At 56.0% G+C, this 25,225-nt stretch overlaps 8 protein-coding genes across 8 annotated transcripts; 4 read left to right on the forward strand and 4 right to left on the reverse strand.

The window, feature by feature from the left end:
• Positions 1-669: 669 nt before the first annotated feature.
• Positions 670-4,648, reverse strand: MFIFM68171_07454 (Nucleoporin; the record flags this gene model as incomplete). The annotated part of the gene is made up of 4 exons (XM_071062874.1): positions 670-1,796; positions 1,858-3,953; positions 4,006-4,154; positions 4,211-4,648. 4 exons carry the CDS (start codon positions 4,646-4,648, stop codon positions 670-672), a joined length of 3,810 nt encoding a protein of 1,269 aa, XP_070918975.1.
• Positions 4,649-5,963: 1,315 nt separating this feature from the next.
• MFIFM68171_07455 (Ubiquitin carboxyl-terminal hydrolase) lies at positions 5,964-7,737 on the forward strand (the record flags this gene model as incomplete). Its single annotated transcript, XM_071062875.1, has 6 exons — positions 5,964-6,257; positions 6,308-6,402; positions 6,501-6,597; positions 6,653-6,834; positions 6,899-7,107; positions 7,160-7,737. 6 exons carry the CDS (start codon positions 5,964-5,966, stop codon positions 7,735-7,737), a joined length of 1,455 nt encoding a protein of 484 aa, XP_070918976.1.
• An 864-nt stretch (positions 7,738-8,601) lies between these two features.
• CHO1 (CDP-diacylglycerol-serine O-phosphatidyltransferase) lies at positions 8,602-9,588 on the forward strand (the record flags this gene model as incomplete). Its single annotated transcript, XM_071062876.1, has 4 exons — positions 8,602-8,674; positions 8,756-8,851; positions 8,931-9,124; positions 9,220-9,588. The coding sequence occupies 4 exons, from the start codon at positions 8,602-8,604 to the stop codon at positions 9,586-9,588; spliced, it is 732 nt and encodes a 243-aa protein (XP_070918977.1).
• Positions 9,589-10,315: 727 nt separating this feature from the next.
• Positions 10,316-13,368, reverse strand: THS1 (threonyl-tRNA synthetase; the record flags this gene model as incomplete). Its single annotated transcript, XM_071062877.1, has 14 exons — positions 10,316-10,515; positions 10,579-10,638; positions 10,697-11,123; positions 11,175-11,186; positions 11,276-11,538; positions 11,593-11,719; positions 11,778-11,803; positions 11,856-12,247; positions 12,299-12,356; positions 12,419-12,438; positions 12,504-12,750; positions 12,807-12,822; positions 12,877-12,932; positions 12,993-13,368. 14 exons carry the CDS (start codon positions 13,366-13,368, stop codon positions 10,316-10,318), a joined length of 2,280 nt encoding a protein of 759 aa, XP_070918978.1.
• A 420-nt stretch (positions 13,369-13,788) lies between these two features.
• On the forward strand, positions 13,789-15,897 carry MFIFM68171_07458 (F-box domain-containing protein; the record flags this gene model as incomplete). Its single annotated transcript, XM_071062878.1, has 4 exons — positions 13,789-14,201; positions 14,324-14,483; positions 14,542-15,665; positions 15,726-15,897. The coding sequence occupies 4 exons, from the start codon at positions 13,789-13,791 to the stop codon at positions 15,895-15,897; spliced, it is 1,869 nt and encodes a 622-aa protein (XP_070918979.1).
• A 782-nt stretch (positions 15,898-16,679) lies between these two features.
• Positions 16,680-18,724, reverse strand: MFIFM68171_07459 (Integral membrane protein; the record flags this gene model as incomplete). Its single annotated transcript, XM_071062879.1, has 5 exons — positions 16,680-16,841; positions 16,921-17,511; positions 17,571-17,684; positions 17,759-18,408; positions 18,481-18,724. 5 exons carry the CDS (start codon positions 18,722-18,724, stop codon positions 16,680-16,682), a joined length of 1,761 nt encoding a protein of 586 aa, XP_070918980.1.
• A 2,444-nt stretch (positions 18,725-21,168) lies between these two features.
• Positions 21,169-22,104, reverse strand: MFIFM68171_07460 (uncharacterized protein; the record flags this gene model as incomplete). Its single annotated transcript, XM_071062880.1, has 1 exon — positions 21,169-22,104. One exon carries the CDS (start codon positions 22,102-22,104, stop codon positions 21,169-21,171), a length of 936 nt encoding a protein of 311 aa, XP_070918981.1.
• Positions 22,105-23,296: 1,192 nt separating this feature from the next.
• Positions 23,297-25,196, forward strand: MFIFM68171_07461 (uncharacterized protein; the record flags this gene model as incomplete). The annotated part of the gene is made up of 6 exons (XM_071062881.1): positions 23,297-23,381; positions 23,435-23,671; positions 23,723-23,836; positions 23,910-24,694; positions 24,799-25,029; positions 25,095-25,196. 6 exons carry the CDS (start codon positions 23,297-23,299, stop codon positions 25,194-25,196), a joined length of 1,554 nt encoding a protein of 517 aa, XP_070918982.1.
• Between the last annotated feature and the right edge of the window lie 29 nt (positions 25,197-25,225).

Here is a 25,225-nt window from a genome sequence, read left to right on the forward strand (position 1 = left end):
TCACACGCTCTCCCGCGTCCGTACAGGGCCTGCAAAGTTGCATGTACCGTTCGCTTTGTTGTAGGGGGCTCAGAGGTAACCGACCGCCGAGCGACTCGGCATTCCCGTTCTGAGCAATCCCAAATGGCCCCATCTCATCTTCCCCGGCCTAGCAGAACGCAGGAGGGCATGGAATGAAACAATCGACCGGCCCGGTCGATCACCCGGTTCTCGTCAGCCGAGACGGTGAACAACATGCATACCTACCTACATACTTACATTATTCCAAGGTAGGCAACCCGAACGTTGAGCACGCCAGACGGATTCCGCCCGACTGCGAGGCTACAGGAGAAGCCATCGGGTTATTGGGCACCACTTGTCATTGACACATTTGATCAACATGTTTTGAAACTCACATATAGGACGAATTACACCACACCCTCAAGCACCGCCCTAGATAGATAACACCAAAGTGTAATTCTACTAATTGCTATCCGTTTCATTGCCCGCACACACACACATAAAACGCCGTGCTATGGTTGACCTCCCCACCTGTATGGTACATACAAAAGTTACCACCAAAAATGGAAAAGGAGAGCAGGAAATAAAAAACCACAATGAACAGAGAGACCCAATTTTGATAACCTACTTCAGTTCCTCTTCATCCCACCACCCCCGTATTCCCATTCATCAAGGATACTTGAGCAACTTCTGAGCCTTCTCGCGCCCCTTAATCTTCCCATCGTCCACCCCCTGCGTCGAAAACGCGCAATACCGATCCTTGATCGCCACAACCTCGTACGTGCCCTCCTGGCTGGCTTTCACGACCTTGCTAAACTCCTCGCTCACGTCGTGCCTCGTCTCGAGCACCTGGCTCTTCTGGCCCTTCCGCGCGTTCGTGCTCCGCGTGTACGTAAACTCAAACGGCGGCGTGCCCCAAAACTCAAACAGGATCTCTACCTCGCCGCCCTCGTGGATATCCACGCGGACGTTCTTCCCCTTGCTGATCCTGACTGCGGGCATGGGGTGGATCATCTTGGCGACGCGCACGGGCGCCCTACACTCGCTCGCCTTGTCCGAAATGCTCGTGATAACAAAGTCGCCGGGCGCCTCGGCCACGCGGCGGAAGTTGGTCGTAGGCGACTTGGCTTTGCGCTCGACCCCGTCAAAAGTGTACCACACCTCGAACGGCGGCGTGCCTGAGAGCGTGTACGAGATGCGCTCGCCGACGCAGTAGTCTGTCCGCGTCTCGAGCGGGTAGATGGTGGGCGCCTCAAAGAGCTGCACCTGCACCGTCGGGCCGCCGACCTCGGCCGTCGAGTGGCAACCGCTACCGTCCTTGACATCGCGGATGCGGATCTGCTGTGTTCCGAGGCGGAGCTGGTGACGGGGGATGTGCAACTCGTACGTGTTGGATTTGATGGTTGGCGTTCGGTAGATCTCTGGGAGGGCTGTGCTCTGGTGCTTGATCTCGATTTCGAGCGAGAACGGAGGGACACCCGTCAACGTGACCGGGATGCCGTCCTCATTGTCCTGTTCTGACTTGCAGTACTTGAACGTCTGGCCAGGCTTGGCAAAGGACGCCGACGGCTTCCTGTTGACTTTTTGCTTCACCTCCAACGCTTTGAAGTTCCGGTCGCTCGTGTACAGGTTGTCCTCCAACGCGGTGAACTTGTATGTATACAAGCCCGCCTTGGCGGTTTCCGCCCGTATAAACTCTTTCGCGATCGCAGCATCCAACTTCTTCCTGGTGAATGAGCCGGATCCTTGCAGAGGGTGGTGACGGATTTCGTATTCTACGGTATATGGAGGTGTTCCTGCGTAATGTCAGCCTGTGCCCGCCATTGCCAGCGGATCCATGTGATCGAATCAGCTTACCTTTCAAGGCAACTTCAAAGCCCGAGACGTCGCCTTCGCAGACATCCTCCACCACGTATCCGGCTCCTGTTTGGCTAACACCGTGCGAAAGCGCCACAGACAGTTCGGGACGGGGGAACCAGTCAACCTCAAACGTGGACGCCTTGGGATCGGGAACGCCGTGGCACTGCTTATCCCAAACATCGATGATCTGGTATGTGCCGCGTGCCTTAACATCTAGGTAACCGTTGTCGTTTCTGATCGTCCTCTCCATGATCTTCGGGTTATCTGAAGGGCCATCGTTTAGATTAGTGTAGGAGACCTTCCACGGTCCCTCTCCAGTGAGGCGGAGCGGAAGCTTTACTATCGAGCCCTCAACACCCATGACCCTTCGCTTGTGCTCGATTTGGCCAAACGCAGCGCGAGGACTCTGGCGTCTCACCGAGATCTTCAGTTCATCCCGCAAAAAGTTCCGGCACCCTCTTTTATCCTGAATGCTGGTTAAACTTAGCGTGTACTCGCCGCCCTGCGTCAAAGGTGCCGTCTGGATCTGGTAAGAGTTGTCTTGAATATTGGCGGCCTTCTGTTGCTTTCTCTTGCCGTCATGGATGAGCTCCCATTCAAGAGTGAAAGGGGGATCGCCAAGCAGTAATATGTCGGCGGATACCTCATCGCCAAGGCAGGCTCCCATCTTGCCTGTGCTGTGTTTGATGAGGGCGGCTGCTGCTGGCTTGACATCTTGTTCCAGGACGTATTCGGATCCCGACAACTTCTGGTCCGGATAAATCTCATTTTCGATGTGAGTGAAGATATACTTGTGATGTCCAGCAACGCGGGGGATCAAGTCCATCTGGTATCGAAGACCAGGGATATTGACCCTCTCGGACCGCTGCACACCGTTCGAAATCACATCATATCGTACGGTAAAAGGGGGAGTTCCAATAAGGTCCATATCCACACGTAGGCCAATCGAGTTGCCGGCACACGTATCGGGGATCTCCTCGGAGCGCACAGTGAGCCTCGGCTCCAGAGGGTTGAGCAGCAAGCACGAAGACGGCTCCTGCACCTCGCCCTCACAAGAGCTGGCGGACACCGACTTCAGGGTGTATAAGCCGGGAGCAGAGATCCTCGGCCTATCATGAGCATTTCTTGCATTGTACGATCCAACGGAAACCACGTCGCCGTGATCACCGCTTTCGGTAAGGGTGTCGATGGGCGAGAAGTGCCAGCTCAGACTGTATGCTGTGACATCGGGTGTCTGGCCTGGGATCCTGAAGCGGACAGGCAATTCCTTGGACTTGCCTTTGCCGACCTTGAGGGGATTCCTAAGATCACAGCCTTCCAGCCGCACCCGCGGCCGCTCTTTTACCACGAAATTTTGTACCAGGTGCTTAGGCTTCGGCTTCCCTTCGGGGTCATCGGCAGGAGACACGTACTTGACGACGTTTCCAAACCCATCCTGAACCTCGTCCACCGAGTACTGCCAATCTCCACTGGCATGCATCGATTCGTTGAGGCTGACCGGAACGCGCTGAGACCGGGCCCATGTAATGTCGTCGTCGTGGTCCAGGCCAACGACGCTTGTCGAGCGCAGAGCGCCGAGGGGCGATGAGAAGCCGTCTGGCTGCAAACTCTGGAAGTGGAAGCTGTGATCCTTGCCGTTTATCGTGCGGCTATACTTGATCCTCAGCGGAGGGGTTCCCTCAACCTGCAGAGACAGGTCTGAGAGATCTCCAATGCACCGTCCCGACCCAGTAGCAGGTCCTACCCATGCCTTCGGGCAAGGGACAACAAATGTCTGGGCAGTTTTCCGCTGGACCTCCAGCTTGTATTCGTCCAAGACTCTTCCAAGCCGGTAGGCGCCGGGCTTTTTGACCGGATAGTCGAACTGAACCACGGTCTGCACCCCTTCCTGGCTCTCTCGCTTCGCCTTCCGCTCGATATCCCGAACCTGGGTCCTTGTGAGCTTGATCGATTCCTGCTGGTTTGTTTCGAGATCGGTGCGGATAAGTTCGACCTCGACCGGGATTGTCGCGTTGAAAAAGATGGGTAGGGACGCAATCTTCTTGTCGTTGCCCAAGCAGAACGGGTGAAGCTCGGGATTGAGCACCGCCGATCTGAGGGAGGTCAGTGGCTTACCCCGAGTAAAACCCAACAAATCCCACTTACCCCTCAGGAAGGATGTTGATAACCTGACGGCCCATGATCAACGACGAATTGTGTACTATACTTGACAACTTCACGCTGTGTTCCGAAATGGCGAGCTCGCGATCGTAGAAGACTTTGACAAAGCCGAGCACCCACGTCTGCCAGGGAAGCTACCGCAAGAATTAGCAATCTTGAGTCTCAGAGAGCCATAGGGCGGAGTCCGTACGCCGAGGTTGAACATGAGCATCCAATCAAAGACGGCATGGAAGAAGAAGGCTACTACCACAAACGACTGCGAGAGCTCAAGCCATGGTATCCTCAGCTCGGGCAGTCCAAATAAGAATGCGCAGTCTATGGCGATCCATTTTAGAAAGAGCCAGAAGGACTCGGTATTTTCCTCGACAACTTGCCCCCAGTCGTAGAGCTTCCATGCAAACAGAGCAACATAAACGCCGAGGGCGTACAGACGCTGTGTCGGGGCGTCGAGAATGGTCAAGGGAATGACCGGGGCGGTATTGCTCCTGGTCGAGGCGCCGGCATGGGGAGCGGTCGGCAGACGGCGGGTGCTTGTTGTCGTTGGAGGGTTCGAAGAGTTCGAAGACTTCGAAGCAGGAGCCCTGGCGGGCGTCTGTGGAAAGGCGCCGATAGGAGGTGAATCACTCATGGCATGCCGAGTTGAAAAGTCCCCGGATAACTCGCAAAAAGTGGGATGTCTGGGTGGTGCACGTCTATGCGAAGCAGCTGCTAGAGAGCAGTGCTGGGTCGGATTCGCAAAAAAGAAGCGACCTGGGTGCCCGACAATGGCACGGGTTCGTGGAGTGCCACGGGCAGCTGGCTACTGGTGTCTTGTCGGTGCTAGCTGCTGGCGTTGGGATGCGGCGTCGACTCCACGCATTTCTGCTGGAGCTGCAAACCCAAAAAATCCCTGGTTTGTCGTTGCAAGCGGCACGTCAAGACGCGGTCCAGTTTCTGTGCCGCGCTGCGTGTGTTTGCGGCAGCAGCAAACCAGGGTCAAGCAGCCGGTGACGGATAACACGATCCGAGCTTTGTGATTGGCGCATGTGCTTCAAGAGCTCTCCGCCACGACCCACCTGGCGGGTGCGCACGTAGAAGGCTCAAAAGAAAGCCATGCAGGAGCTTCCATTCAGGTAGACCTGCTTCTTGAGCGTTAAGAAGCCGGGCTTGATAACTGGAAGGCCGCATCATTGAGGACCGTGATAAAGCCACTAAATACCTATGTCAGAATACACCACACTAGAGCTGCCGGGGTGCTAGTTTGAGAGGCGCTGCAATCTGTACGACTGCGCCTACAAGCTGGTCCTGGGCGAGGCGAGTACCAACACGTGCCGGCGTCCAGGGTTGTTGTTGATGATCGAACGGGCCAAGTCACGGAGCAACATCTTACACCAACAAGCAGACCGAGCCGACCGAACCAAACATCGAGTTCCCGGCAGTACACACGTACGAGAGGCATTTCTTAACACGCCTTAGTGACTGGAGACCTTAACTCGTGCCTGCGCTCGAAGTGGATATCCAATTCGAGCACCAGACCCAACGCCTCACCACAGACAATCGCACGCCTGTTGTACGCCCTTATCCACCGCTCTCATGTAACACCATGAAACTGACTGCTGAGCAAGAGTTGTGAGACAATTGATCTCGAGCCCACCCTTTTTGTCACGGCTATTCGCCGCTCCAAAGGTGCTTGGTGTGCTGAACAAGTCCTCAACTCAATCGATCAACAACTTGATTGGATCTTAATGATGAGTTGCATAGCCAACTCCTGAGCGAGATACCTTGCGACAGCGGGGTGCGCCACGCTCGCCTCTTTCGAGCTTGAGTCCGCTCATTCGGCACTTGTCCTGGAGATCCTGTTTCGTCCTGCCAATTCCAATCCACGCCTTCCCGGTGTCGCTTTCGTCAAATCACTACAAGCGCTAGCCGCAACCCTACCGTCCTCCTTTCTCGTTCCGCCAGGAATGGGCCGGCGACAGTCATCTAGTGACCACAATGGGCAATCGGGCCCAGAGAATGATCATGGTACTCTGCGTCGTTCGGGTCGCACGCGGAAGAAGCCGGCTGGTTTCGGCGACGACCCTGGGGGACCATCAGCCGCACCGACATCCTCCGCCACAGCTCGTCGGAATCCGAAGCGAAAGGTTGCCCCAGAAATGTTTGACATGCCCGACGACCTGCTAGAAGCGTCGCTTGGGCCATGGAAGGAGAATGAGCAGTCTGAGTGGCCCAGCTGGACGGAATTGGAATCGGATCCGGTGAGCTCGTTCGCTCTCGGTCTATGATGCTCATATTCATAACCCCATAGGCTTTCTTTACGGCGATTATGGCTCAAATTGGTGTCAAAGGAGCAAAGATAGAGGAGGTTCTGTCTGTCGAGGCGGACTCTCTCGCCACTCTTCCGTGCGTCATGCCAACCAACCATCTACCCCACCTTCACCCACTTCTTGCTATGAGCCCACCTTGCCTGACCTGATCTAACCCGAACGGACCGGTGGCAGTCATCCGGTGTACGGCTTAGTGTTTCTATACGAGTATATTGAGGGAACTAGCGACGTATCGGCTGAGACGAGCGAGGATTTATGGTTCGCGAACCAGGTAGCTCTCACTTGCCTTTAGAGCGTAACAGTGTCTCACGCAAACCCCTATCTAGACGACGCACAATGCATGCGCTACGATTGCCCTACTCAACATCATCATGAATGCCGAAGGCCTGGCTCTCGGCGAGAAGCTACGGAAGTTCAAACAGGAATCCATGGGGCTATCACCGCCGTTACGGGGCAACCTGATTACGAACAGCGCCTGGATACGGACGGCCCACAACTCCTTCGCCCGGTATGTTCTCCGCGGCCATGTATCTAACTGCCTCAACCTAGCCTGCCACCTGACATCCTCACAGGCGACTAGACCTCTTGAATGCTGCCCTCAGCCTCCAGAATGAGGTGGACAAGAAAAAACGCCTTAAATACCGGACATCCCGCAGTAAAAGATCGAGGCCCAAAAAGGGCAGATCTCCGGCAGATTCCGCTTACCACTTTATCGCTTTCGTCCCGGTCGGGCGGAGGGTATGGCAGCTAGATGGCCTCAAGACAGCACCTAGCTATATTGGTAGGGCCCTGTCTGTGCAAGTCCCGTCTCTATATACCTAACGCCTGACCAGGAGAGTTCTCTGAGGGACAACACTGGACTAGTGTCATATGCCCCGTCCTGGAGGAGCGAATGAAACGATGCGGGAAAGAGCAGTTGTCGTTCAGTCTTCTAGCCCTTTGCGGTGACGACCTCTCTGAGCTCCGGCGGCAGCTCGCCGTCAACATCCGCAGCTTAGAAGACCTTGAGAAAAAACTCGGCAAAATCCCGGAATGGTCAACATCGCAGCCGAAAGCCGACCCGGATACCATATGCAGCTCCACAGACAAGGCACTTTCCGCCTATCAACTTGATGCGGAAGACATACAGGGCTTGCCTGACAGTGGCCCTGGTTCCTCAGAAACAGGGGAGAATCCCGGCACCGCCAACGGGACTGTGGAGTCATTGCTAGACCTCCGGAAGACGCTCGGTGACGAACAAAAACTTGTCCGCTCCGAGTACGAAACGAGGTTGAATCTTGGCGGCCAGGGGCCGACTGCACTTCTTGGCCGAACAAAGGACCATACGGTTGCCATCCACGAGTGGGTCAAGAAGCTGGCTGATCATGGGGTGTTGAGAGAGCTCCAAGACGAGACCATGCACTCGATCTAGGACGGTTTGTGGGATCTGGTACGAGGTTGCTTCGCCCGTGGCCCTAGCCGGACTAGTTTAACTGCGTTGCGGAGAAGGCATCGGGGCGCTCGATAAAGCGCTCCAAGCACTGGGCTCTCCCTTGGTAGAAATCAACTGATGCGGAACGCTGAAGGATAGGTAGACGAGATAGAAGCCGGGTACAGTTCGGGTGGGCGGTGTCCAGCGATGGAATTTTAGCAAGGCAAGGTCATGATGATTATAGTAGCTTGTATGCCAACACAGCCCATAGCGGCTTCTACCGATGTGTAGATGTATATCACAAGGTCGATTTGTCCTTGCTGGCTAGCATGCCTGTTGCCAGTTCTTCTGTCCCGGATTGTTACCATGCACCCGCGGCTTCTTCATGACGTAATTACACCGTTAAAACGATGGGGCCCGGGAAGATACAAGCTCCCTGCCAACGCACAGCTGCGGCGAAGGCGGTCTGGTCCATGCTCCCGGGCAGAAAATGACGGCATGCGCTGAACCCTGCCAGGAATTAACTACATAGTGCACTTATTCGTACCCTTCAGACGCTAGCGGGGGACCCTGTTCATCTCCACTCGTCTGTGCCTCATCGTCAAAACCAGCCAAGCAGAAAGCCGGAGCAAACAACACAATTGCCGTCAACAGAACCAGCTCCGACGTCAACCCTCTCTGCAGCAAGTCTGCCGCTACATTAGCGCGTAACCTGCCGACACCGCGTTACTCGCACAGCAAAGAGGATTTGTTTCCACCTTAATCCCCACCGCTTTTTCTACTTTAATCTTTCATCAATCGGGAGAGCAACAACATCAGCGAGAAGAGACGGTAGCGCAAAGCGGACAACAGATCAGCAACGTCATGTCGAAACGAAGCAGTGTTGCGGCCGCGAACGGCGCCGCCTCGAAAGAGGGCGCTGAGGTCAACCAACCCAGTAGGTCTCCCCAGTCCTCCATCGTGATGGAAGAGGGAGAGCGAGAAAGCAAAACAAAAACACTAACCGTCTCTCCGGCAGCATTCGATAAGCAGAAGCTCCTATTAGCCTCCGACTCGGGGCACTTTTCTCTCATCCGCGCATTGCACCTAGCAGATTTCATCACCGAACTGAACGGTAAACATGCCTCGATCCCCGAGCCACTCCTACACAACGACGCTTGCTGACCGGCTGTCCTGTCCGAAAACAAAATTAGGTCTCTGCGGCATCCTCTCGCTCTTCTCCTCGCTGCGCTACTGCCTCGGCGACCCCTCAGAGCACGGTAACCTCTGGGCCGCCCTCCTCTTCCTCCCCTTCGGCCTCTTCTTTGACTTCCTCGACGGCAAGGTCGCGCGCTGGCGGAAAAAGAGCAGCATGATGGGCCAGGAGCTCGACTCCCTCGCCGACTTGGTAGATACTCCGCCCCCACCCCCCACCACCCTCTCTCCCTCACCCTTTTGGCCCCTCATATACTAACGTATTTTTGTTTCCCCCCTTCAAAAAAGATCTCCTTCGGCGTCGCCCCTGCCACCGTCGCCTTCGCCATCGGCATCCGCACGCCCCTCGACCACCTCTGCCTCGCCTTCTTCGTGCTCTGCGGGCTGACCCGCCTCGCCCGCTTCAACGTGACCGTCACGGCCATCCCCAAGGACGCCTCGGGCAAGGCGCACTACTTCGAGGGGACGCCGATCCCGACGACGCTCGCCCTCGACGGCCTCATGGCCTGGTGGATCTCGCAGGGCTGGATCCACGACTCGCTCCCCTGGGGGGTGTGGTTCGAGGGCACCGTGGCCGAGGTGCACCCCGCCGTGCTGCTGTTCATGGTGCACGGGTGCTTGATGACGAGCAGGACGATTCATATCCCCAAGCCCTAGTGGTGCTGGCTTGGCTTGACTTACGCGGGGGGGGAGTTGGGTGGGGAATGTATCAAAGTTACTAGTTCCGATTTCTTTTGGCTTACAAGGTCTTTCTTCCTTATTTCCCCCTTCTACCTGACATTGAGATGTAAAGAGAGGAGGGGTTGATGTGAAGGGACGGGGGTAAATATAGGAGAGGAGAAACTGAACTTGTGGCATGGCATGCCGCTGCCTGCGTTGCGTAGCTATTCAACGGGCAGAGAGTCGATCAAGTTGGTTAGGTAGAACGGGCTAGTCGAGTTACCTCTTCCTCTCCCCCTTGAACCAAGGTTCCCTTCTTATAGCTTTAAGGTAGTCCGCGAGCGGCCCATGTGACAGCACTGTTTTTTTTTTTTTTTTTTTTTTCCTACTTGTTTTCCCTTCCCCCGTTCTGCTCCCCTTTATCTTTCTTCCTTCCTTTCTTGTCCCTTTCCCTTGTCTTTCTTTTTTCTTTCCCCCCTTCGTTTGCCCTCTTTGGGAGCCATTACAACCACGCAAGTCAGGGTCGCGTCAAGGAAGGTGAGGAGTAAGGTAACAGCAGCCCTGCAGGACGGGTTACGTTAGCCAAAACAGACAAACAAGGCTCTTATAGCGATAAGGCGCCGTTTTTATCAGTATTCCCTTTGTATTCTAGGCACCACTAGCACACGTTTAAGGCACAAACAGATGTGGATAACGCTAGGCAGCGTGCGTAAGTAATAGCCAGCTAAGCTTTTTCCGCCGCCTCCTTCTTGGGGGGAAACGGGTTATACATCCCTCTCCCTTCCTTGAGCTTGCGCAGCTTTTGCACCGCATCGTCCAAGTCAACGGGGACATCTCTTGCCTGGGTAGAGGTGTCATCACGGTAGCGGATGTTGACCTTGCGGTTCCGCATCTCGTCGTCGCCGACCACGAAACAGAAGTTGTCTAACGGCAGATTAGCATTCTCTTCTGCATGCATGAAGGACAAGATGAAACTAAGCCACTCACATTGAGCCAGCTGGCCGTTCCGGATCTTCTTCTGGAGGGTGTTGCCACTGCTATCGACGTCTAATTGGGCCGCATTAGAACACACAGAAAAGAGAGAATTCGAGAATTGAGAACTTACCAACGTGGAAGCGTTCCCTCCTGAGGATCTGTGCGACCTCTTTGGCGTAGCCCAGGAAACCCATGCCGACCGGGATGACAATGACCTGGCGTGGTGATAGCCAGAAGGGCCACTTGCCGGCAAAATGCTCAGCGAGAATGGCTGTAAAGCGCTCGATACTGCCAGCCATAGCACGGTGGATCATGACGGGGCGAGCGCAGCCCGGCGACAAAGGTTTCTTCACCAGGAGGGGCTTCTTCTTTTCCTTGCCATCCTTCTTGTCCTCGGCGCCAGTCTCGTTCGCAGGCGCCGGAGCAGGAGCAGGGGCGGGATCTGTGGCGTCCGCCTTGACTTGGTCTTTCTGGACACCCTCAGCAGTCTGATACTCAAGAGAGAAGTTGATAGGCTGCTGGAAGTCGAGCTGGATGGTGGCACATTGCCAAGATCTCTATGGAGGGTTAGTTAACGGATGAGCAATAGGGACTGAAGATCGCCATACGTTGAGGCAGTCCTATTGAAATTTATTGTTAGCACTGTCGTGTGGAAATCGCTCGAGGCCGGAGCAATGGCAAGCTCCTGCATATTGGTTTGGATACTCACCTGAACAGCGATATCGATCTTCGGCCCGTAGAATGCGCCGTCACCAGCATTCAGCTCCCAAGTGGCGCCGCCGCCTACGGTGAACTCATCAAGCGCCTCCTTCAGGCGCGCCTCGGCCCGGTCCCAGGTCTCGATCTCGCCCATGAACTTGTCCGGGCGGGTAGACAGCTTTAGCTTGAAAGTCAAGCCCAGCATGCCGTAGAAGGAGTTCATGAAATCGAATTGATCGGCAACTTCCTCCTTGATTTGGTCCTCACGGCAGACTAATATCAATCAGTTGGAGTGGCCACATATTACTAAGGGGGGAAATAGCTTACAGATATGCGAATCATCTTGCTGGAATCTCCTGACTCTCGTCAGGCCGCTCAACGCACCACTGGCCTCATTCCGGTGTAGTACGCCAAACTCTGCAAGCCGAAGGGGCAGCTCTTTATGGCTCCGTTCCTGCGGGAGTCAGGTAAGCAACGCAAACTTGAGAAACGGGGTTCAGCCGGCCACTTACGCGGTGGCGGAACATCAGAGCATGGGCTGTATCCATGTCAACAGCAGGCCTTCCGGGCTAATGTGAGCTTGGGCATACCTGGGCAGTTCATGGGCTTAAGAGCGAACTGCTCCTTGTCCACGTCAAGGAGGAACATGTCTTCCTTATAGTGTGCTAAGTGCCCTGACTGCTCCCAGAGGGAGACGTTAAACATGTTTGGAGTTATAACCTCCTCGTAACCCCGCTTCCAGTACTCTTCGCGGATGTACTCCATAATGGCGTTGTGGATACGCATGCCATGAGGCAGCCACATGGCAGAACCTGGTGAGCACTCCTCAAAGTAAAAGAGCTCTTGCTGCCTTCCGATCAGGCGATGATCGCGCTTGGCCGCCTCCTCCAGGAATTTTTTATGAGCAGCCATCTGCTTCTTATCGGGGAATGAGACCCCATAGATCCGCTGAAGAGAGTCGTTGTTCGCATCGCCAAGGAAGCTGGGCATGGTCAGCCGCAATGCCAAAGGTTCAAATCCAAAGTCGCCATACTATGAGGAGGAGTTCTTCATAATAGCAAAAGCCTCGATCCTGCTAGTATCCGGCACATCTTCTCAGAGTCAGCTTCGTTCGCCAAATGGGCCCCAGAATGAACGGAGCAAATCAACTCACGCGGTCCACGGCACAGATCTCTATTGTTTGCCCGCGATGTCAGCCATTGTCGTCCAGCTCACAACGGGGCGGAAGTTCGACGTACATCAGAGGCCCGTTCCGGTAGACAGTAGTTCTCGTTCCGTCCGGAATCTTGTCCTTGATGATGTGCTGCTTGTAGGGATTGTACGCGAACATCTTGAGCAGATCCTCTTTGCTCATTTCCAGTCTTTGGAACGGTTGTTTCTCTTTCACGATCTTGCTAACGATGGCCTCGAGAGGGGCCCAGTCTGTGGAATGCACGGCAGCGCCGCCGGGCAGCGCCATTTCGTAATAGAAGCCATTGTCGACAGCTGTAGGAGATGTCATCAGAAAGGGCTTAGCGACTCTCGTGCGGGAGACAACGTACGCGGTCCAATGCACAGCTACGACAAGATTAGCGCGCGAAAAATTCCAGTGGTAGGGTCAGGGAGCCATACCGAGCAACCGAATCTCCGCTCACATGCCTCGCCGAGGATATGAGCGCTGGAGTGCCCTGTACAACGGGCGTGCCAATCAGTCACTGAGCCCTGAGACTGTTACGGGCGGACCATACAGAAGACAAATTTGCCCTGGTCGTCGTTAAAATCGAGCAACTCTAGCTTGCAGCTCTTCTCGAGGGGCCGCTCAAGATCCCACAGCTGGTCGCCGTCAATCCTGGCGATAACGGTGCGCTTGAATAGGCTGTTAGAAATGCCCTTTGCGATCTCGGCAGGGGTGGTCTCGTAGGCCTTGCCAGGCTTGACGGTGCCGTCGGGCATGGTGATCTGGATGTCATCGCGGGGCTTCCTGGCGAGCTCGTCCTGCTGCTCCTTGTAGAGACGGTCGAAAAGCTCAATGCGCTCCTGGATGAATGCCGGCGGAGGCTGCATCTCCAGGTCGCCGGTGTCGGCAACCGGCACCGGCTTGGACTTCTTGCTAGCTTTCTCCATGTTTGTCGTGGAGAGAAATTCGTGAGTCACTTTGAGACGGGAAGAGTCTGGAGGGGTTATAGGGGAAAAATTCGCGGGGCACGTCTACCCCGCGATCGATAGGGGACCCCTGTCATTGATTTAGCGGCTGAAAGGGGTGGGCGGCCATCCAAATCAGTTGAGAAGCTCGGGCCACGCAGGCGTTATCGCCGCCCTGGAGCCGATTCATAACCACGCCTCGACCCGGGGCGCCAGCATCTGGCATCGGGCCAATACTGCATCTTCCTGCCGATCATTGCTCATGCGAGCAGATTAATTATTCCCAGAGGCCGATATGACATGGCACTGTGTCACATGTGACTTTAGTAGAGCGATTTGAGGGCACCCTGCCACGATCACCGACGAGGAGAACGCTGTCCCAGCAATCAGCGCACTCGTGCGATGCCGTCGCTCGAAGAATTCCCCGACGAAATCATCCGTCACATCCTGCTCTATCTGCCGCCCGAGGACAACCTCGAGAATTTCCAGCTGCTATCTCGCCGCCTCCATCATCTCGCCAACGAATCCCTCCTATGGCGATGGCATTGCCGACTCTCGTTTAAATACTGGCACCCCGACCACAGGCTCCAGGAGAAGCTTGCTGCACGCGCATCTTCGGTCGACTGGAAGGGACTATGGCTCACGAGGAAACGGAGCAACAGTAAGGTTGCGCGGCTGCTAGACGGGGTCCTCTCCACCAAGGTCGGCCAGCTGAGGAGGCTGCAGCAGATCTGCCAGATGGGATACGATGCCAAGGACTACCTGCTGGATCAATGCCATGTCGACGAGTCCGCAGAAGATGTCCTGGCTAGGAGGTAGGAGAAGCTGTTCCCGCCGTTGTCCGGCATCGTTTCATCAGGGAGGGCCATGCATTCAGGCAGTGCTTGGCATCTCCGTCCGTTGCAGCCGCTGTTCGGTAGCTAAACGCTGTTTCCAGGTATTATGCGTACTCGGCCCTGGACAGCATTCATAGGGGCGTAGCAGTGGACGTGTGGTGTCAGTACCAAGGGCAGGCGTTGAGTGCAAAGGACCTCGACACGGCACTCGGCGCCTTCGATATGTTTGTGCTTCATGATCAACACCAAGATCTAGATTATGTATGTTCTTTTTGGCTTGCGCGAAGGATTCCCGGGCACCTGGCTAATATCTGCCTAGATCGTGAGGACCTTTGATGACCTGGCCGAGCAATTTAAGCATGAGCACCCAACATTTGAAGAGATGTCCACCAGACAAAAAGCTCTGTCCTTGGTGCGCTGGCTGAGAGCAAACAATCTCACCGGCATGGATCACCCCGAGATCAACTACCGAAATTTGAGAAATTGCTTCATCGGCCACGCCCTCTCCGACGACCAGCACCCATCTCTCCCGATTATCTCGAGCGCCATCTTCACTTGCGTAGCGGAACGGCTGGACATGACTGCCTTCTGCCTTGCGTTTCCGAGCCATGTCCACGTGGCGGTATACGCTCCGCCTGGAGAGGACCTCGATGGAAACCAAGCAGAGACCACAAATGACGACGAAATAAGAATGTGCCTCGACCCGTACGGATCCGAAGAAGAAGTTACCCTTAGCGACTTGCGTGTGAGACTAGTCGAGTTCGGCTGGACCCAAGGAACCGAGGCCTTCCTTAGCCCCTCTCCCGTTCCGATTATTGTCCAGCGGACGGCGCAGAGTATCAAGGCGGCGCACACCACTGTACGTGACTTGACAGACAATGACATCCTAGGATTCGAGATGAAGCGCCTACGGAGCGGCCACCCCGACCTCAACATGGACGCTGCCGTCTACGCTTCCATGTGGGCTGAACTCTTGATGAAGCAGACGTCTAGTTTCCACTGGGACTCAAATCTCGCCTCCTTCCTCCAAAAATTCGCCCTCTCCTGGAGCGAGGACGTTTGGATCGTCAAGAAGTACCTCGTACCCCTATACGAGAAGTTCATAGCGTCACAGCCCAACCCCAGGCCCCGCGGTGGCTGGCAGAACGTGCATGAGATCGTCGGCATGCTCGATAACCTCGACAACCGGGTCCCGACGGTCAGCCGCCGGTACACTGAAGACATATACGCGCGAGTGCGGTACAAGATCGGCCAGGTTTTCCGTCACAGGCGCTACCGGTACATCGGCGTCATCAACGGCTGGGCGGCGCTGGGGAGCGGGGGCCTGCCGATGCCGCACTATCTGGACACGCACGAGGCCGAGGAGGAAGGCGACGTCTTTGACCCAACCGAGTCGGTACACTCCACCTGGTTGGGGCCGCAGAGGACGTTTTATACCTGCCTGTGGGTCTCTCCCCTCCCATAGTCTTGTGTTTTACCATTGTGAGCTGATGGATAGTGCAGCAAGTCAAACGTTGACCGTTTGCGAGTAGCCCAGGAAAATATCGTCATCATCACTGACCCCTGCCTGATCCCGGATGATCTTTTTTTCGTGGCGGGAAAGTTTTTTAAGCGTTTTGATACGGAAACCTGCACGTTCGTCTCAAATATTAGGGAATACTATCCTGATGATTAATCTACTAAGAGCGGAGAGGTTGAGACTTGTATGGCCCGGTGCTTCTGTGAAGCCGCTGACGGCCATGGCCCTGAATTTTTAGAAGTATTAAACGCAGCGTAATTTGTCTTTGGATTATCTAGCATCATGACTATAAGCAGAGTTGCAGGTTAAAGAATTGGATAGAGGACAGCATACAGGTTCGCGTTCTCCCAGCAAAACTGCGGCACAGTAACTGGCCCGGCGTCATTAATCAATCCCCGAGAAGGCTACTAAGTACTAGCATTACCAAAGTTCTGCTCACCTACCAGACTGCCCAAGTAGAGAGCTAAGCAGGTAGGTAAGGTGGTAGTAAAAGTAACCGATTCAATATCACTCTTCTCCCCACCATCCCTCCCCTATGTTCCCTCCGATATCTAGCCCCCTATCCCATGTAATCAAAGACGTCGTTCCCTTGCCGCCCCCTCCCATCCACCTTTTCGTTGCCACATCGCCTCATCATCATCGGTTCAAAAACAAATCGCTAACTAGGAACAGGGGTATCTCTGGAAGACGACAAGAATCGAAAACGCCGGTCCCATCTCATCCACACACGCCAGCCCGTGCCATGCCATGCCATGCACACCACAGCCATTAAACCTTTCCACTTCCCAATAGGCGGGTTGAAGTGCGCCCCTCCCTCGCCCTCTCCCGATTTCCAACGGTCTGAGAAGAGGGCAGCAGCTCCAAGTCGTCGGCGTTCTCGCCCATCTCGACTGGAAGCATGTCCGTTTGAACGAACTGGAGCTGTGTTATCCGTCCTTTCAGCGAAGGCGGGCACGTGCTTCGCGGCGCGCAGCCCAGCCCTTGAGGGCAACGAGCAGGATTACCCACGCCATCAGCACGCCGACCATGCCCATAGTGACCGTGTACATGAACATGGCATCGAGCTGGTAATGGATCATACCGCTGATGGTATCGCTCGACTATTGTTGTTTTGCGATGTTAGTCTCCAAACCCTCGGAAATACCAGGCGGGGAACCGTGGTGGGAATGATGGACTTACGCTAGCCATGAAAATGATCCCGCCCGAGATGAGCCCAAACGCGGTCAGCAGCTCGGTCGGCGGCCTCGAAGGGTACACCGACTTGGGCGGCCGCAGCCAGGTGAGCACGTAGGTGAGGCTCCGGGTGAAGGACGCGCCGGTCAGCAAGTTGCCCCACTGCTTGTGCACCATGCTCGATACCATGCTCTTCTGTGTGTGCGAGCTCATCATGATGCCCAGAAGCAGGATCACCAGCGCAGGAATGGGGTTCATGGAAAAGGAGTAAGTCTCGGGTTCGCGGAGCTCGTCGCGCGCCTCTTCGTCCCGGTAGGCGTTGTGCTCCGGGCCTGGCCGCGCGGCGTCGGTCACGGTGTAGTTGAGGAGATCGCGGATGCGCGTCGACTCAACGAGCATGCCGCACAGGCCGCCGCCGATGAAGAGGACCGTGATGGAGACATGCTCCAGGTCCGTGGCGCTCCACTCGCTTCCCCAGTTGCCGAGATGCTCCAGGAAGATGTTGGTTGAGCCGTAGAAGAAGATAAGGGCGCTTTCAACGAACTCGGCGGATGGACGCCATTTCTGGCCGATCCTCTTGGGGCGGATGTTCCAGGCCTGGTATAGTGGTTAGTTTCGTAATGCTCTTCGATGTGACAGTCAGGGGTGAAACCAACCCATCCGAGCTCGCCAAAGCTGCCCGCCCAACGGCCGAGGGTGAAGATGCCTAGCCAGAAGAAAATGCCGCCCTTGATCCAATGCGCCAGGCCGCTGAAGATTCCGTCACCCTCCTATTGCTAAGAGTTAGTGCTGCTGGTTCTGACTTTTTGAGATTCTTCCACCCCAACTCCTAGTTGATACTCACAAAGAACCGACCGTAAGCGATGATACCCGTGCACAGGGCGATGAAGCCGAGGATTAAAATTGTCCGATCTACAAAGTTGTAGGCAAAGAGGAGGACCTTCCAGAACCGGTCTGAAATCTTGCTCGCCACATTTGCCACGACCGAATGGGCCTTGGTCGACTTAGCGAACATGGGCACATGCGCCTCCACGTCGTCGTCGACATCAGCATTGTCGATATGATATTCCTTATGCAGGATCGTCGGGGATTCGGCGCCGGACGACAGCGAGTGGCTGCGGAGCGACTCGGTCCTCGGCTCGGTGCCCTGACCGCTGTCGTTGGAAAACCGGCCGTACGGCCCGGGAAAGCGGGCCTCGTGTTCGGCAATGGCCTCGGTTGACACCGGGATGAAGCCTTGGCGCTCCTCGGCGCGACTATCAGACTTTCCACGCTTCATCATGCCTGCGACGCGCGCGAGAAGCCCAATCACTACCTGGGCACTCACGACCGAAGTCACGATCCACCCGAGCTTGTGGTGCGCATTGTTGGGGTACAGGTCCGGGGTGCTTGCGTTGTAGATGACGCCCAAGAGCATACCACCCGCGTTGAGCGCAAGAAAGCCGAATTGCAGCAGCAGCGTGTATCGCGAGCGGGCGAGCGACAGCATCACAGCTAAATGGCACCGTCAGCTTATCAACACGCCCTGACGGCACTTTGCCGGAGCGCTTCTCGAGGAGGCCTTACCAACAGGCAGAACAAACACCCAGCCAAGCACCATCAGGCCGATATGGCCATAGATGGCTGCCCTATGGTCAGGCAGGGCAAAGTACGTGGGCGGATACTGGTCCTCTGGCAACGGCTTGTCGGCGTCGCTCATCTCCATGGCCCCATGGCCAAGTTCGTCGCCATGTGCAAGGGCGGCCGGGACGAAGCCCAGAACCGCAGCGCTCGCAACGACTGGCAAAAGCGAAGCTGCGAGCGTCTTCATGGGTCAAATTTGGTAGCCCGCCGGGTCAGCCGGTCTCTTCACTCGTCCCAAGTTTCCTGGAGGTATGTGCGTGGTTACGCCAGCGCTAAGAAGGGCGGGTTCGAACTGATCACTTTGAGCCCTGTGATAATGATGTCCGTCTAGGCAATGATTGGCTCGGTCGGGGTCTTAAGCGTGTTGGCCAAGGTAGCTGCCGCGCATTGGAGAGGCGTCAGTCTGTTCGGTCCGTGTGTTAAGCCGTCGTCCGAATGCTTGGTTAGGTTGGGATATCGGACGAAGCTTCTTGCGCAGCCCGGCAACAGAACAAAGAATCAAGGGAAGAGCTGAGGACTGTCTTTCCGGACGCGGGCAGCAACGACGGAGAGACGGGAACGGCAAGCTTTAAAAGCTGTCATGATTTCGAAGCCGAACACCGAGAGCTTCTGTTCCAATTCCGGAGAGCTTCTGATTGGTAATTCGCAGCCAAGAGTCTAAGGGTCCGGACAAGAGTCAGACCACCGACCACCGACCACCCGCCCCGCCCTGTCGATGCTTCAGTTGTTGCGCATGGCAGATCCGGGGCATCCGAAGCTCTCTCGACGCCGTCGAGGTATCGAGCAGGGTGCACAGTGTCTTACACACCGTGTGGGGTCGGGTGATAACTCCGATCGCTGATCGCAAATGCCAATCCCGTCAGTGTTGGTCCCCCATCGTTCCATTCCAACCGTCGCCGTTGCGGGCACACACCACATTCACGCCAAAAGTGTTTCATCTAACCAATGGGAGGCGCCCCGAGTAACCCATGATTGAGTCAGCCTCGAGTAAAATCTATCCGCGACTGCTTGCCGCTCGCTGTCCGGAATACGCCCGTGCCCGATGACGGGGTTGAGGCCGTTTGGAAAGAAACGCTACGCTAACACGCCATTCGCGGGCTGATGGACTGCGCCCCACTTAACCTGTCGCCAGACTTTGCTATCGTGGAGTGGGCTCGCCATCAATGTCGCCGGTTCGGACCTAGCAAGACTCTCTGTGCACTAGATTTTGCGGGCTCTATCTCCGATATCTCTGCGTTATCATGTATACGTAGCAACGAAGATATGATGATCGTCCCTACAGACAAACATCCACAGGTACGTTCATACTTGTAGGATGGTACTGTACCTGCTCTGCGCCGCGAGACGGCCTGCGATATGGAAGCTGAGAGAACCTCTATGAAACTCTGAGGAAAGCTTTCGAGCCCCACTCCATTGACAGTCACGATGCGCAAAGGCCAGTCCCGCGCCCAACCCGATACCACCCTACCACACAGTACCGAGTCTCGGCAGCAGAAATCCTGCAGCGATGTTTTCCCCTAGCCTCTCCCGTGACTGCTCTGTCGAGGATCGTGGCTAGGCGCCAACGGGCTCGGGGTGCCAACAAGAACCCGAGACGGCCAGTCATTTGCACGTGGCAGAGCCGTGGTTTACAGCTTTGCTGATTCGGTTAGCTGCCAGGGGCTGATTTCCTCTTCGGCGAGGAACGTAGACATCGGCCTCAACACACTCGCATCTCCCGCTTGGCGTAACGCAATCGATTTGTAAGATACAGTGTTACAAGGCTGTATGGCGATGGTCCATCCTTCCTGTGGTGTACGTGTAGTGTAAACACTGAGAGTGATGGGACCCCACCTCTACGATGAGTCCCGCGCCGGACCCCTGCCAGCCGTGCAACCCTCCATGCCAATGTCGCGCTTGTGCCCGTTCCGCCCGGTCGCAGCCCGCCCGAACGCCGGCATTTGTGGAGCTGGGAAGGATTCGATTTTGAGGGCTGGGTTTGTGCACAGCCGGTAGGGATGCCTAATTGCACGACAACATTGATTTCGAATTATTAAGTCGTGCCACTGTATTGCAAGGGGGATGAGGACGAGGCCAGGGCCCTAACGTAAGCCTCTTGCTCTTCAAGGTGTTCCGGATCCATCGGATAGATACGCCATTGAAGAGCGACAGATGTGCGTGTGGAGTCCTCTTGTGGTTCGCGCATCGGTCACGTTGGCCAGTTCAAGCGCCCCAAAAAAAAGTGCCTGATATTACGGAAGCCTTGCCGCCCCGCAGATTTCCATACTGTACACAGTTACAAGCCAGAAAATCTCCCAAGACCATGCCCAACCAAATCCCTCGGTTTTGCGAACTCAGTTCATCTTTTCGCAACTCGTGACGCGGAGGGGACCTGACGGTCTCCTGCGCCGAGAGCCTCATCCGGCGCCCGAATTTCTGTCGTATTGTACAGTGCATGGATACATACCTGGCGGCTTTGTGACGCGTAGTTCGAGACACCTTGGAGCTGACGTCACGACGGACGTGGTAGGGCTGAAAGCCGCACAACGCAAGCCACCGTCATTTGATCCCAGCTGGCTGGGACGGGGACTTTCCCCGCGGCCGTCCCTTATGGTAGAGCAAAGCAAAATGATAGGCATCTCACCAGGCTCTTCAAAGGGCAGATCGGGCTGATGACACCAGCCTCCATCTCCCACCATCCTCTGAGACAGTGGCCCTGCCCTCCCTCTCGAGCTTTTGAAGAATCTGTTTAACGCCCGCCGCCGCGGCAGGGTGCAGACTCTCCGGAACATCACGGTAGATGGATTTGACGAGCTCCATCACCGTCCATGCATTACCATTTCCGTCACCATCGCCATTCCCATTACTACCGCTCCCTCCGCTTCCTCCTCCTCCTCCTACCCCCTCTACCGCCGCCTCCGCAGTCTCCTTTTCCGAACTAAGCATCTGCATAACTTGCTCCTCCCTCTGCTGCCGATGCCGGATGTACTCGGCGATCTTGGCGGGCCCGTCCGGCACGACAGCGCCGTGGCCCGGGTACGCCCGGCCCCGGAACAGCTTCCGCATCCGCTCTAGGCTGCCCATGTAAGCCGCCAGGTCCTCGAACACGGCCGTCCCGTGGCCCAGCACGTTGTCCCCCGTAAACATGGCGTCCTCCTCGGCGAAGAGCAGGACCATGTGGTCGGCCGTGTGGCCCGGGGTGTGCACGGCCGTGAGGGACGCGTCGTCGACGTGGAAGGTTTGGCCGTCCGAGAGGTCGAGCTGGCCGGCGTCCGGGGCGTGCTTGTAGACCTTGGTGGAGGGCCAGGCGGCGGTGAGGTCGCGGATGCCGCCCGTGTGGTCGCCGTGCCAGTGGGTGATGATGGCGGCGGTTATGGATGCTTCTTCATCGGCCAGGGTGCGTTTGAGAGCGGCGATCCAGGAGGGCTTGCCTTCGCCCGTGTCAATGAGCAGCCTCTTTGGGCCGGTGCCGACGAGGTAGGTGTTTGTGCCCTGGAGGGTGAATTTGCCGGGGTTGCCCCCGAGGATGCGGATGCACGCCGGGCTGAGGCGCTCAACCTCAGCGAGGTGAGTGAGCTGGGTTGCCATTTTGAGAGGCTGCAAGAGCGGGCCGGGGGACGGGCGTAGAGCCAGCATGCGCGTGCCGGCTCTCTGGTGTATTAAGGTCTAGGCCTGCGGCTGGCGAAGAGGGTTGGCGCGGGGTCGAGTCCGGAACACTGCGGGGTAGCATCGGTCCGGCACTAGCATTTGTAAGTGGGAGAAGCCGGGCCGGCATGTGCTCTGAGCGAGAATATCGGGTAGTCGGTAGATCTCGGTCTTTTACCTCGGCATGTTTCAATTGTTTTATAGGGGAACGAGTAGCTACCGACCATCGAGACCTATGATATCATTGGACGCCTAAGTTAGGGTAACTTGCATCCGATGCGTAAGGTGCTGTTATCCATGCCAAAGCGATCAACCGCAAAAGAAACAAATACAGTCTCTGGGAACGAGCTGCTTGGACGTGTACTTGTGGTCAGGTAAAGCGGGATTTGGGTTATTCTCAAAGACAAAGGTTGTCTGAGGTGCTCGCAATAAGAACAAAAAGCAATGCGAAATTCCCGGGTACTCTGCAGCACTTCGAGGCGCCTGAATGGAAGGGGCTCAAACCCCAAATGCCGAGGCTGATGCCTGTCCAGCGCTCCAGCTTCCCGTGTCGCCATGGCATTTTAGCGCCCGGAGCTGAATCACTCCAACGCCTATCGATAAGCCTCGCGGTAAGGATCCGATAAGCAATTTCCAGCCAGCCATCACGGCTGGACACCTTTTGGCGACGCAAGAGACGCCGAATCGACAGGAACAGGGTGCAGCAGCGTATTAGCTTTCGCAACAGACCAGAGAGGTATTAACCAATACGTTGCTACATCCATGATCGCCCCGATGTTCCCAGAATTCCAAAGCTAACAGGTCTACCCCTTCGATGCAGCTAAGCATTGCGCCCGTTGTCCCAAGCGCCGCCACCACTACTCCGAAACAACACGACCGTTTCTCCCGGCGACCATCTACAACGCTATCCCCGTCCAAACTACTGTGGACTGTAAGCTATCCCCGCCCTCGGATCGCATCGAAGCCGTAGAAGGAGCGCGTTTGTGTCTCTACTGCCAACTTAGCTTCAACCACCAAGCGATTGGCCGCGATCGGAAACGCTGGCGTCGCATTTGCGCCCATCGCCCCTCGAAGCGGAACGAGACGGGACTTGGTTCTTCATTAGTACCTTAGCCTCGGCGCGACATTCCATAAGATGGCTGCGAGGCCCGCTACACCGGCATCGCCCAAGAACTACAAAATAAAATCTCCCCAACCTGGGCAGCCCGTATACGGATGCGGCAAGTCAGGTCCGGTCCCGGTATTTCTTGTCATCTCTAACGCCGCTTGGCAGAACATCTACAGCGTCTGTTCAACCAAGACCAGGCGACGACGAATACCTCGATACAACACTACAAGGGCATCCTGCGTGCCATCTTCGACACAAACCCAATCATTCCGCAGACAGCCAAATGCGTCGACGGCCAGGTCGTCACATCGCTCACTCCGACATATTTGTGTCTACAATGCCCCTCGACCCTCACCGAAGACGACCGGACAAAGCATGGCAGTAAAAAGTCACACAGATTCTGTATGTCGGATGTCAACTAGACTAGTCGCATGGCTGATTAACTTGGCACAGATGTCGACTCAAGAAGTGGTGCTCTTTACTGCCAGATGTGCGACGACATTGTCTGGGACCCAACATTCGAGGAACTCAGGTTAAGAAAGATGGGGACGGGCACATTCTTCACAGGTGCGTGGTCCCGAGATGCATGCTCCTAACAATGGGATGGCCGCTAACCGACCAACCCCCTCCCCCTGTTCAGCCCGGAAGCGCAAACATGAGGAACTATTCTCGGACCCCATCAAGGACAACCCCACATACATCTCGTCCAACACAACGGCTGCGTCCTGTAAGGCCAATGGCCTGCGTGGCATCTATAACGCGGGAGCCACCTGCTACCAGAATGTGGTCCTCCAAAGCTTCCTGCACAACCCGATCCTCCGCAACTTCTACCTCAGCGATGGCCACCAGAGCAGCAACTGCGACGCGCACTGCCTGAGCTGCGCCATGGACGACATGTTTCAGGACTTTTACGCGCTGGAGAACACCAACGGCTACACGGCGGCCAACATCCTGTCGGGGTTCTGGATCAGTGAAAAGAAGGCGTTTGAGAACCTGGTAACGACCAAGGAGCAGGACGCGCACGAGTTCTTCCAGTTCCTGGCCGAGGAGCTGCACGAGCGCAACGGCGACGGAAAGAAGCCCGAGACCGGCAGCGAGCACAGTTGCAACTGCATCATCCACCAGACGTTTTACGGCAAGCTGCAGAGCGCCACGACGTGTCAGAACTGCGGCGGGGTGACGAACCAAGTGCAGAGCTTTCTGGATCTGAGCCTGCCGCTTGAAAACCTGGCGCAGAAGAAGGGGGGCAAGAAGGCGGGGTCGAAACCGCCGGGGTCGTCGTTGACGCTCCAGGAGTGTCTGGATGAGGAGTACATCAAGTCAGACAAGTGCGAGTACCGCTGCCATAGCTGCAACTCGATGCAGCAGGCGCGGAGACAGACGTCGATCAAGCGGTTGCCGAACGTGCTGTCGATTCAGTTAAAGGTAAAGTTCAACTCTTTTCCGCCCCCCCCCCCCCCCCCCCCCCCTTTTTTTTTTTTTTCTTTTTTCTTCTTCCGTATCCTTACAAGAATCGGTGGTGGCGGCAGAGATTCGAGTACAAGCAAGGACGTAACGAACGCGCCGCAAAGATCGATACGCCCGTGCAGTTCCCGCTGCAGCTCAACATGCTACCCTACACGAGCCGTGCCAGAGGCCAGGACGTCAAGGAGAACTACGAACTCGCCAGGACTTGCATCTATGATTTGCTCAGCGTGGTGGTGCACGTGGGTGAGATTGACACGGGGCACTACGTGTCGTATTGCCGGGTTGGTGACCAGGTGAGTTCTCTTCTCCGTCCCCCCGTGACCGTTGTTTCCATAAGTGCTGACAAAGTGGCCAAAAGTGGTTCGCGTTTAATGACCACAAGGTGGAGCTGGCGCAGAAGTCGGATGTACTGAATGCCAGGGCATATCTGCTGTTCTATATCGTCAGGTCGTTGTCGTAGTGGGAGGGGGAGGGGCGAGAGTGAGGTGA

Source organism: Madurella fahalii, assembly GCF_045866475.1.
Source record: "Madurella fahalii IFM 68171 DNA, scaffold_4, whole genome shotgun sequence".
NCBI classification, from domain to species: Eukaryota; Fungi; Ascomycota; class Sordariomycetes; order Sordariales; genus Madurella; species Madurella fahalii.